The following is a 13,262-nucleotide window of genomic DNA, read 5'->3' on the forward strand; positions in this document are numbered from 1 at the left end:
GAATACTACTTGAAAAATAGTAGGGTAAGTGTCCTTCATAATTCTCCAGAAAGCTAGAGGGTTTTGCTGAATATTATCGTTTCGGGAATTTGAGTATAATGAAAGTTCTTCGGGCATTGATTTATCTATCGATTGTTTCTTTTTTTGCCGTGCGTTCTGAATTCACTCAAAACGTACACCCGTGTTCCACAACCTTCTTTATTTATGGGAGGGGATTCAAATAATTAGTCTTGGCTAATTTGAAATTTATTAACTGAAGTAGCTTTTCAACAACTAGGAATTATTGATATTACCACAACATCGATGTTTATTTAAAACCATCGATAACTGCAAAACATCGAAAGAAAATCATCGATTGAAAAAACATCGATGTTTTGATAACATCGAACCATCGATACCCATCTCTACTTTTTAGTAAACTGACATTGAATTTGACAACTCTGGATTCATCACACACAGAGATCGACAAAATCCTGGAATAGATAAACTGTTCGATAAGATTCTTCATCAAATCATTCCGTCGTATATTCCGCATTGCCTGATGAGAGGTTTCCAGCTTGGAGCATTTTTAGAAAGTTTGCGAGCCCAATAGATAGTTTTACAAGCATTTTCCATATCCTAGGAGTATTCTCAATACTTGCACAAGCATTTTTGGTAACCTAGAGATATTTCCGATAGGTTCATAGCTTTTTACTTATTCTGGAAGCATTTTCAAAATGTTTGTAAGTATTTTCAATAGTTTCACAAGCATTTTTCATATTCTATGAGCATTTTAAATATTTTGACAAGCATTGTTTTTAACCATTTTCATTAGCTTAATTCGTAATCGTGAGTTATTTACGGTAATTTCATCATCATTTTCAACAGTTTCACAAGCAAATTCAGCATCTCAGTACTAAAGCATCCGCCCTATTCACCAGATCTTGAACTATGCAATATTAATCTGTCTCCTAAGATAAAATCTGCCTTAAGAGGAAAAAGATTTGAATCCGAAGAAGCTGCGAAAGAAAAGTCAGTACGCGACCTGAAAGAACTGAAATAGTTTATATCCTTGATGTTTAATAGCCATACCTATTATTCCAAAACGCAGAAAATTTTTTCTTGCTTAGCCTCCTAGAGAAGCTGAATAAAGCTCACGAGTACAAAACATATTTAATGGTTTTTTTTGTACACAGATAGTAAGAACTATAGCGTAGTCGTCACAGATTTTGTAACTTTGTTCAAAACAAGCTCATAAGAATCATAATCGAATAATGAGTACACTTACAACAAAAGGAGTGTCGGCATGGTGGTCGTCGAACACCTCCTCCATATCTTCTATTGCTTCTTGTCGTGAATTTATTTCATCAGACAATGGATTTTGCGTGGCTTGCTTCGATCCGTCCGATTCTTCTTCCGGAATCGGCGTTGGTTCTTCAGTCTCATCTTTGTGGTTATCTGTCGATTCTTCTGGAGGTGGGAAGGGAGTGGCAGCCTCTTCGATCATAGGAGTAGCAGCCGTTATGACGATTTGGGCTGCACACAAACCATAATCGCTATCAGTTTGTCCTTCGTCCTGGCATACCTCTTGGGAATTCTAAAGATTTGTTGAGTAATATTATAAAGGGAAGTAAAATATATTATCAAATTATTTAGAATGCTTCACGATTATGTGAAATAATATAAATTGATTGATAATAACATTTAATAATATAAAATCGTTTTTTCAATGAAAATCGGTTGTGCATGACATAACGTTGGACTTATGGGATGTCCCGAAGAAATCTGTTTATTTCATCTTCGTTTTCACCGCTTCGTTTTTAGCAAATAAACTATGACAATTTGGATAACGTTAAAGTTTTCCTTAATGATTAGATTTTAACTTAGATATAGTAAGTATATTGATGATTTATTATCAGCTGTAGTGAAATAACAGGTTCGAAGAAAGATGTTCGACATTCTATTCATGACGACACCCGTTCTTAATTGTTTTCTTTCCCATATAAATTTCTTGATAACAAATAGTAATATTCACACTTTCACACCACGGTCTTATTGATACGTAAAATCTAGTGGATTGCACAAACGTGGTTGTCTCTATCATTATCTGCCACGTTGGAAATCCCAAAATACAGTGGACATGAGTTAATTGGCCGAAAAAACGATTACTGCTTTCTTGGGAGCGTTTTTCTCGGATGAAACCCATTAATTTGCCTTTATTTTGTTTCTGATATATAATAGTTTACCCAAGGTATGTCATCGATCGGGCATAGTGAGCTTTTCATCAGGATTAAGCAATCGCGGAACTCCTATTTCTTACGTAACCCTTCATGCGAATATTAACATGTTTACTCCGTTATCTATCTCACGTATTTTCATTTGACGATCATCAATTACATTGGCACGGATTCAATCAACCAATTCTGGGGTAGCTAGAGACGGTCCCGGATGTTCCTCCATGTTGACTCGAAAACGATAACTGTGAGTATTAGAACTAATCTTTGTGATAGTTTGACAGATGACATCAGAAACATGGCGGAAACTACAAATATAATTACCGCAATGAAAACTGTGAAAAGTAACTCGAAGCTTGACGAAAAATTTTAATCAGGAAATAATAAATGAAATGTCATTTTGTAATTAGCTGTCATTGAAATTACAATGCCAATTTCTAATATTTTTTCTATTGATTTATTAATAGTAATCGTGATGCATTCTGTCTCTTAGAAGTTTAATTTTTGATTCAAATATTTCTTCGCATGCAATCATACCTCGTCAAAAATTTCAACCGTAGGCACGTCAATCGCTAGAAGCAGCAATGAAAATAATGATCGTTAATTCGAGACAAAAATGTAATTAACGGACACGATTTTTTGTCTATTAATAACTTACTCGGTACAGGAGTGTCGGACGATTCGTTAAATTGACTTCCGTATTGGTATTGTTGGTCCCGAGACAGCGACATTGCAAAGTTTTTTTTACACGATTTAGTAGAGCTTTTTGCTTCTACTGCGTCTCCCTCCTCCTCGACGGTTTCGTTTTCGTATAATTCACCGTTTTCGTTGATTGTTTCGTCTAGTTTTTCTACAGGCGGAGCTGGAGGAGGCTGGAGAGGTGGTGAAGATATCGTCACTTCGTCGCCTGTTAAGTAATAACGGTTAATATGAAGCTTTTCAGACTTACAAATCAATATAGCAATTTATGTTAGGTTAGGTTAGGTTTGCAGTGTCAACGTTTTTATACACCAGAAGACAGAAGACAAAATGCCTCGACAAATGTTTCAAACGCATGCAAAGGTTCATGAATCTCGATGGAGAATATTTTGACAAACTGTAAAGCCATATCCAGTTATCATATTTGTTTTTCTTTGCCTATTTCAAAACTTAAGTAGCAACCTTCGTATTATATACGATCATACCGAGCGGTAACTAGAGCTCGAAGATTTTTGGTACCAGTTTTAGGTTTTAAGTGAAATTTCAATTGAAAACTTACTCACTCAAAACAAATACATTTGAATTCTCTTTGTGAACATTCAAAGATATTTGTTTTCAGTAGCGCATACTAGATGTGGAAATTACCTTCCTCATTGTCTGGTAAATAATCGGGCACGTTTGGTGGAGTGAAAATAGGTGGAGCTGAAGGCGGAGGTGTTTCATCCCATTGGTTAATAAGCGGTTCTCCGTATTCGTCGCATTCTTCTACCACTAAAGAAGGGAAGTTTCCTATGTGACCGTCCAATTCACCTTGCCACCATCCGTCGTCTATACTGTGAGCACATTTACTCAATATTTTTATTATTTGACCTTCTTCGAAGGTTAATTCTTCACCACCTATAAAAACACATTATTTGACTCAATAATACAATTTTTTTTAAAGTTGCGTAATATTTTTTTCATATTTGTATGTAGCATTTTTAAAATATTAAAGAATGATGCTTAGTTTTTTTTATTGCCAACACGAACATAGAAACATTCATTAATATATTTTATACTACTCTTACCTTCACCTTCGTAATCATACAATGCTATACAATATTCAGGTATAGATCCGTCCGGAGTTTTTTGTGGTATAGATATAACCGAAATTTGTTCGGGAGACTGAGTGGTTTCAGTTGCCTGTTGTGCATTCTCTTCTTCGTTATCAACTGTGTAATCAACGGAAGAAAAGGATATTTGCGTTTGTAGACCGGGAGTGGTAACTGATTGTTCACGTTCTGAAAATAATAATAACAATTATACTTCTATTATTAATTTTATCTAAAAACTGCTACAAATAATTGTGGAATCGTTTCTTCCGGCTTCCGAGTTGAATATGGAACAAATGACCATCTCATGGTGATAACAATCATTAATAGAACAAAGTGTAGAATACAACAAGCCCATAATCTTAGTATTCGTCGACTATGAAAAGGCATAAAACACCATGAATTGTTTAAAGCTATAGCTATAGTATAGACAACCGCTATACTACGCCACATATATCAGCACGTCGAAACAGATCGGTTTAAGATAGAAACAGGCGTCCGACGTTTCATAACTCTCTTAGAATATATGTTTAAAAAGACCGAACTAGACAGTTCGTTGCGTCGGCAACAGAGCCCGATTTTTTGGTACGTCTTCCACTCTGTTAAAAGATTTGGTAGGGGCGAGTTTAGAAATTGTTGTTGAAATTCGGTAAACATATTTCAACTTGTATCAGTTATTTATTGTGAAAGCGCGTCTACTCGACGAGCACGTATTATCACGAAACAGACACCACTGTCTGAAGACAAATCAACATAGACAGGTTTTATACTTTTTTTAACATGAAACAGAACTTGATGGTAATACGACGTTTCAAGATAGCCAAAGAGGACTAAATATTGCATTCTATTTTCAGTTGAAAAATGAAACGAAAATTAGAGTGTGCAAAAGTTTTTTCAAAAATACATTAGATATTAACGATAGAAATATTCAAACTATTAAAAAAAACTGATTTTGGAGTGATCACAGATAATCAAAGAGGAAAACACAAAAATCATAGAAGAATTGATGACAATATTAAGTAAGAGACCACATAAATTCTATTCCAAAAGTGGAAAGCCATTACTTACGAGCACAAACTAGTAAAGAGTTTATAGATGGAGGAAAAACTCTTGCTGGTTTGCACAAAGACTACCAAAACCAATGTATTTTAGATAAAATGCCGTCTGCCAATTATCACATGTATAGTGATATATTTAATCGGGAGTTCAACATATCCTTTTTTAAGCCAAAGAAAGATCAGTGCAGTCTCTGTTTTCAATATGAAACAGCAGGTTATGTTATAACTAAAAAAACATAATAAATTCCGACTTAAAGTGTCGCAACTGCAAAAACTTAACCTAACTTAACCTAACCTAACCTAACCATTTTTCTAAACCTTTCCAAAAGCCGAATTCAATGAAAAACTCAGGAATGTATCTTTAAGACACGGTTTATAAAAAATCGGAAAAATAATTGACCTCTGGTTGCAAAAGGTATCTTATTTGTTTGAAAGAAAAACTGAAATTCATTTTTTGCTTCTCCTGTAAAATTTGTTTTTTGAGTTATGACACTATTCATCCCGGTGTGCGATATTACTAGCTTTTCAATGAAATGTTCGAACAATCTTTAGCGTTCTACTTTTTAATAGAAGACATATAATAACAAATTATTACACGAAAGCAATTCTCACCTATATCTAAGTAATTTTGCGGGACATAACCTTCTTCCCCTCTATAATTTCTTGCCCTCAACCAACCATCACCATCTCCTTCACCTACAACTTCCAGCTGCTCATTTTCAACGATTGTCAGTTCGTCTGGATTTTGAGCCTGCAAAAAATATCAGAGTCAGTATTCCGAACAATTATGACAAATTTCATATACTTCGTCGTGTAGTCAAAAAGTCGCAGATTTAAGTTCGACTGAGCTTTCATTTCCATTTCAAATTACAGCCAAGAATACAAAACTTTTTCAGAATCAACGATTTCAACATAGTTTGGATCTTTATCATTTCCTACCACTTTGAAAGCACTCTGATATTTTCGAAAATATTTCATACAAGTATTTACAACAATTTCCTTCTTTGTTTAACGTCAAGTTGGATTTGAAGTGGTGGTAGTAAAACTTTTTGAGGTGGGTCAGCAAGGGGAAGTAAAAGCACTCTGATATTTTCGAAAATATTTCATACAAGTATTTACAACAATTTCCTTCTTTGTTTAATGTCAAGTTGGATTTGAAGTGGTGGTAGTAAAACTTTTTGAGGTGGGTCAGCAAGGGGAAGTAACATAGTTGCGTGTGTGGTTAAGGTGCATATTCATTTAAAATTTATTAATACGAACTTTTCCACGACAGGGACCGTGAAGTTGGTCCTGTCGGGTTATAAGAAATAAAAACTTTGGCAAATACGCCGAATGCGGTGGCGTCTTTGATATGGTTTTTATCACAGCGACGATTACTTTTTTTCAAACTAATTTCTAGGAATTGTTTATTTGATTATTTCCTAGAATTTTTTCGAAATTCGTTTTGAGTATATAAACTAGTTTCTTTAGCAACTAGTGTTTAGTTTATAATTAAAAATCAGGGTGAACGAAACGAAATAGAAAAGCGATAAGTTAATTATTATTTTATTATTATTATATATATTATTATATTATATATTATTATTATTATTATTATTTTATTGTTAGTTAAGTGTAGTGTAAATGTTCAAATAATTCTAGGCAGTAAAAGACAGTGTGTATAGATTACCGTTGAAAAACAGTTTAAATAAATTAGGAAATTACATTACAGTATCAGGATTTATACAAATGCATATCTTGTTGCAACTTTTTCTATTTAAAAAACTGTGTAAACGTTTTCTACGAATACCAAATCTAAAAATCGTTTACCACAACTCGCATTTCTTCTGTATCTTTTCTTTTCTCTATTCCTGTGTGAAAATCACATTATATTCGAATAAACTAATCTCAGTAATGTATTATCACGTTTTGAATACACTTCTTCTCAACAAAAGAATTCAAATGATGAAAAAATCGGGTGAAAATATAGAAGATATGTAAAAAGCTGCAAGAGAAAGCACATTAAATATTTCGTTGTTAGAAATTCGAATAAAACCCTTTTATCCTTTTGAAATTTTCGCTCGGTTGAATTTACAGGATTTATTAACAAAAACTGCAATTAGTTAACGTCAAAAGAGTGTGTTAAATACGGTTATCAATCTTGTTAAAAATTCCACTATTGATTATATAATAAAACAGTATGATTTTCATTTGTTGTACTAAGAAAGTGTTTATCAAATTATTATTGTATTGATATCAAATCTGTAACATTGGTATTTTGTTTTCATCTAAAATATATTTCAACTCGATAATATTGACAATTGGATGGAATAATATAATTCAATTGTCATATCACTGTTAAATCGTAATACAGTATTTTGACGCAAGTAGTAAATATCCTGAGATTTACACGGGTCATTAATTCATTTCGTCGATATATCGGCACCTACCTATTTGTGTCGGCGGGGGCGCTGACATAACTCCTTTGAAAAACTAGTAGGATGAACATCAATCGCAGTGCCTAAGGTTACATCTACAGCAACCCACATAACAAGTTAAACGAGTAAGAACAAATGTAGAAGTTATTAACAAGAAACGCCGTTTCATACAAAGTGTCTTCAAGTACAACTAACACAGAAAGTAATGCTTATGGCAAAGAAAAACCACCTGTAACTTTTAATAACTGTAGGAATACGAGGTATATTCATAAAATAAGTTCCGGTTTTGTTTCTATCAGCAGCAATTCAGAGCATGTGCGGCAGTTACTCTGATTCGATCAGAAGCAATGTAGGTCATTTTCAGATCGTTGCTTCCATCGTGCTTTTAGTAGTGCTTCTTTATTATGTCAGCCTCAAATGAAAATGCCGCGGCAAAATGCTATGAGTGGTTCAATGATTAGATTGGTCACCTAGTTTAATTAATGACGTGATCAAGTGAACGATGAAGAACGATTTGGACGCTTGTCGTTGCTTACTGATGAACTGGCTCACGCAATTGAAGGACGCTTAACGGAACCGTAAGTTTAAAATAAGTACTTTTGTTATAGAATTTCGCAAACTCACGATCAAGAAATTGTTACTGAAACACTGAAATTTCGAATATATTGTTAGTTGGTTATTAAAAATTTTTTCTGAACAACACAAAAAACGACGGATGGATAAGACACTTCAGTTTTTGACACGCTATATTGAAGACAGTGATGATTTTCTTTTTTAGATATTCTACGACATCCCAGAAACTAAACGGCAATCAATGGAATGGAAGTACAATTCGTCCCTAACGAAAGTTAATCCTAAGTAAATCTTAACACCTCAAAATCGTGTACTATTTTTTGCTGATTGATTGAAACATTTAATGTACTTGTTTACTGCGAGATTATTAAGGAATAGCATCGCGCGGAACAAGCGCCGAGGATTACTATCAAAAGGTGTTGTTTATTTTTCCATTATAATGCATGAGCTCCCACTGCGAAGCTAAAAAAATCCCACAGGAATTTGGCAAAGACGTGTTTGATCATCCTCCGTAGAACCTTGCTTTCATCTCTTCTTACACCTGAAATTTTTCCTTGGTCGATGAAGGCTTGATGAAAGATGTTGAAAGCATAGGTTAGGATTAACTGGTAGCACTAGGTCTTATCTCCTGTGGAGATGGTTCGTGGAACGGATGAATCACGATAACGCGTGTTCCTGAAAGATCCAACGGTCTTTATCCTTTTTGCTTCATGATCGTCTTCGTGGACGATGGTGCGAATCGTGTTTTTGTTAACGTTCAGTTATGTCTGGTTTTCTATTTGTTAACGGTCGACCCGACATTAGCTCATCCTCAATTGTTTCCTTTCCGCCGTTTGAAGTTTGAAGCAAACACATTTTCTGGTGACGGCATCCGTCCGTACGCATTCACCAACATTTCATGTGTCTCCGTAGCAGTTTTTCTCAATTTGTAATAAAACTTAACGTTCTATCGCACGATTAGACTGTGAATCGTCAAGCGAAGCACATCTTCGAGATGTCGGTTCATTAACCGAACTTTTTAGATACACCTCGTATTTGGAATTCTTACAAGAATTACAAATCGAGGTTCTGATTGGAGATATCTAGCTATTTCGCGATAATTCGAGGCTGTATTTCCAGACAATATGATTAATATGCAGAGAGGACCTATTGAATGGCAATCTGGATCTCCAGATCTCAGCCTTCGGACTTTTAATGCGGGTACATGAGAACAAAAGTTTTTATGATAAAACCGAAAAATTTTGAGGTTAAGAAATGAGTATATTCATTTCGTTTTTCATGTTATAAAGGAATTTCTATCGGGTTTATGTTTTTGTAAATTATTGATGGTTTTAACTTAAAACTCACTATTTGCTTGATAAATTAATTGATCAAATTCAATTGATAATATATTTTCATAACTTTGCCACTTCTAATAATTGGTAGTTTTGTACAATTTTACATAACCTATAAAAATAACCAAAATTAGTTGTCATTTAAACCCTCTGCATTATTGAATTCATTCCAAATTATAAAAAGTGACCTTCTTAATTATGTATAAAATAAATTTATTAAATTTCGAACTTTCGAGTATCTTTCCTTAAAATAATTAAAAAAGATAAGTATAGAAAAAGCTATAAGATGTAAGTGTGAATTCTAAATAAATTATAACACAAATTCTTCATATTTCCACTCTCATTTAAATAAATAACTAAACTCATTGCTTGAAATCAAAAAGTAAAAACATACCGTATAGGAATACAAAGCGGTACACTTGAGCAACGGCACTGAAGGAGTTTTTTCCTGCCTGACAAATCCTTCGCCCTCCTCGACGTTTTCCTCAGTACCCCAATCAACCTGAATCGGGTCATCCCATCCAGCAGTCAACTGTTCTATTCTTTGTCGTTCCTGCTCTAGCATGACTGCAAAGAAAATTGACTTATAGACGTCGTTGATACCATCTCAAAAGAAACACTACATAATTTTGAAAATTATTTTTATTGCCTAAAATGAAATATCAATTCAAAATATAGGTTTTATTGATACCTACAGTCGATCAAATTGATCTTTATCCAGAAACTACTAACGGTAAACATGAGAGTTGTGTGACCCGTTTATAAATTCATCCACGATTTATATTTTTCCTAGGTATCAACAAAATAAGGTTAGGTCAATGTAACAAATCTTTTAGTGGCTCTGATTTGAAAATATTCGCATTGTACAATTAAAAAATTAACAAAATTAACAAAAATGTTTATAATTATTACAATGGTAATTTTTTTTTGATCTCTGATTTAGTTTTCGGAAATTATTGTATATTATTTGGTAGCTTATAATTTTTTGAGAAAAAATAAACGACTTTGAACAAAACAATAATTGACAAGGAAGTGACTCGAATATATTGTTACGAACAAGTTCGCAAAATAGTTCCTTACGCCGGCACTGTCCAGCTGTTATGGAATTTTAAAAATTCGGCGAATTCGCGCGGTGTCTTTCACATTTTTTATAAATGGCGGCGGCTTTTGATGTTTCCTTTTAGAACTTTTTATTATAGCGGGCGGTTACAGTATTTCTTTTAAATAATTTCTAGGAAAGTCTATTTCTTTTTGCTTTAGAGCTTCGTAGCTTATTTAGGTATATAAATGATTTTTGTAAACGCAGTTAGTTAGTTTTAAATAGCTGTAGGGAAATGAAGGAATTACTGAAAGTAATCGCAGATATTATGAACGAATCGAAGGTGAAAAGTCTTTAGACGTTAATATTGTTAACAAATCTTCGTGAGTTCGTTTTTCTATTGCATATTCTTTTGCATATTTCCTGCCTACTCCACTCACCGTCGACTTCAGCGGCTTCGTAATGATCCGACTGGCTCTCCCTCCGTTCTTCGTCTTTACTTTCCATTTCCACTCTTGTTTCTATCGGACCTGACGTCGGTTCGCCCTCAGCAAAATCGCTATCGTAGAAAGAATCCGAACTAGGATGGTCCTTAAACAAAATAATAGAATTTAAAACCAAAAAATCTAAAAAGAGCTATTTTTCTTACCGATAACGAACTAGTAGATCTTTGAATATCTTGTACGTTCAGAGTTTCCGCTTCTTGTAACCATTCATCGACGTTGACGCCACCTGCTCGTAAACATTCGATTCTCGCCTCTGCTTTTGCTTTGGAAGTTTCAGCTCGTCTAATGGCTTGCTTCATTTCTTCTATTTTCGTTTCCAAATCATGACCGTTCGGATCATTTGGATCTACCTAAAAGAAAAGAAATATTCCAAGATAAACAACATTTGATAGAGATTTATCCAATATCATATTTGTACGGATAACGTGTTCTGCATATTTGAAAATCTTTTTAGTAATATTTATAGAAGTGTCTTAATTTTTTTATTGAAATAGGAAATTTAAAAAAAACAGTTGATCCACGTCGAAATGGTGGCCGTGGGGTAAGCAATTGATTTTCTCGTATGCTAGCATTTCTTGCTTTGGCGTTAACAGGAGTTCAAAGATACTTCTTTGATCTGTTTCAGTGAAACTAAATATTTTTGCAGTTTTTTAGTCAGTCTGCAAGTAAGTTTTCAAGCAATTTTCGAAATAAATACAAGGGCAAACTCAAGCGTTAAGTGAAGTTAACCTCAATAAAAATGGATTTAGTACGAATCCTGCTCATTTTCCACAAGTTTCCAATAAACTTACTTTTCGGATTTTAGATAACGCTTACCTACACTAAGCATAACACTGCTTAGCGGAAAAAAAACCGATAAAACCACGTTCCCGGTAAAAAAATTAATCCTTCTTTAGATAGCAGCTCTTCAAGAAGATATTTCGCAATCGAAATGGAAATAATAAGGTCTAAATTCCATGTAGTGAATTCACAAACCATACAAAAATTTATAGTAGAAGCATTTGTTTACCCCACGACAGGCGTTTTTAAATGAGCATCATCTGATTTTGACAATTCGTTAGATTGCTCAATATGCGAGTTACGAAATGACATATCGGGAGAAGCGTTTTGAAATGCGTTTTAGACATTGGTGTGAGAGAGAGAGAGAAATTCTCTATTGTCAAAAAATTGATACAATTTGTAGACAAAAGCTTGTAAGAACAAAAAAACAAACATAATAATAACTAAATAAAGACACAAATTGAATATTGTCTATTTTTCTCACCTTCTGTCCCGACTCTTTAAGGGCGTGATATAACTGCAGCTTTCTAACGCTTTCTCTTACGTTATTATTTTCTCTGGCTATTTTAGTGGCCCATCGACGCGCTTCTTTACTTAAAGTCGCCGCTGACGAATCGTGATCGGCGGTTATTTGATCCACAGGATCATTGTCACACGGATCGAATTCGTAGTGTATATGCTGCTTTAATACGGGATAATACAGATAACAGCATTGGAGATTGTAGTCGCGAGTAAGTTGCTTAGCTTGGTCACGGATAGTACTGAAAGTGAAAAAATGTTTTTTTTTCCAGTAACAATGAAATTGATATATTAACAATATGTCTAATCAAGACATTGTATTACAGAAAAGTATAATTCTATCAATTAATTGTTGTCGTTTCTATATATTCCCTGTATAAACTAGATATCTCTATTCAGGGCATGTATTGCAAGAATTCAAAATATTGAGCTTTATTGAAGAATATTGATTCTATAATATCCTCCTGGATGTTTATTTATTTACCCAAATTTTTTTCATCGTATTTTTATTTTACTTACACAACTTTGAGATTTTTTTCTGAATAAATGCTTTACCCTGTTTCATTCTAGCTCTATTTCTATATTCAATAATTTATAAACCCTCGATGTTGTGCAATTCTGTTGATTAAACGATTTTTTCAAAAGAACCGACTCTGCTAATAGGTAAAAAAACTATTTTTCTACGACCGTGCGTTTTAACTCACTTTCCCGCACGCATTTTAGTTTTGAAAGTGTCACTTTCCCGCACTAGTGCGGGAAAGTAGAATTATGCAAATTTTGGCCTTTTTACTTCGGAGGTTATAAATATTGTACATGTACAGGTAAATAAATATTTACGAAATAGTCCATGAAATAAAATTTAAACCTTTTCTAGCTTTTTGTAGCATTTTTAATTTTTCGAAAATATAAAATAATAAAGATATTTTTCATATAACCTTGTACATTCTTCAAAGGAGTGTCACAAAACAACTATCAAACCACCCGGGTTTGATAGCAGTTGCTATGACAACCCAGGCGTGTAATTGTTGTTAAA

At 33.8% G+C, this 13,262-nt stretch overlaps 1 protein-coding gene across 1 annotated transcript in view; it reads right to left on the reverse strand.

Moving 5' to 3' along the window:
* Window positions 1–13,262, reverse strand: part of LOC130441079 (protein nervous wreck) — a 29,967-nt gene that overhangs the window by 3,443 nt on the left and 13,262 nt on the right. The window contains exons 9-18 of the mRNA XM_056774600.1: window positions 12,195–12,471; window positions 11,074–11,280; window positions 10,865–11,015; window positions 9,780–9,952; window positions 5,674–5,812; window positions 3,980–4,192; window positions 3,558–3,809; window positions 2,872–3,120; window positions 2,751–2,785; window positions 1,268–1,576 (exon numbers count right to left, since the gene is read on the reverse strand). Of these exons, the coding sequence (XP_056630578.1) occupies window positions 1,268–1,576; window positions 2,751–2,785; window positions 2,872–3,120; window positions 3,558–3,809; window positions 3,980–4,192; window positions 5,674–5,812; window positions 9,780–9,952; window positions 10,865–11,015; window positions 11,074–11,280; window positions 12,195–12,471 (2,005 nt within the window). The remainder of the gene's footprint in view (window positions 1–1,267; window positions 1,577–2,750; window positions 2,786–2,871; window positions 3,121–3,557; window positions 3,810–3,979; window positions 4,193–5,673; window positions 5,813–9,779; window positions 9,953–10,864; window positions 11,016–11,073; window positions 11,281–12,194; window positions 12,472–13,262) is intronic.

The sequence above is a fragment of the Diorhabda sublineata genome, chromosome 3 (assembly GCF_026230105.1).
Source record: "Diorhabda sublineata isolate icDioSubl1.1 chromosome 3, icDioSubl1.1, whole genome shotgun sequence".
Classification (NCBI taxonomy): domain Eukaryota; kingdom Metazoa; phylum Arthropoda; class Insecta; order Coleoptera; family Chrysomelidae; genus Diorhabda; species Diorhabda sublineata.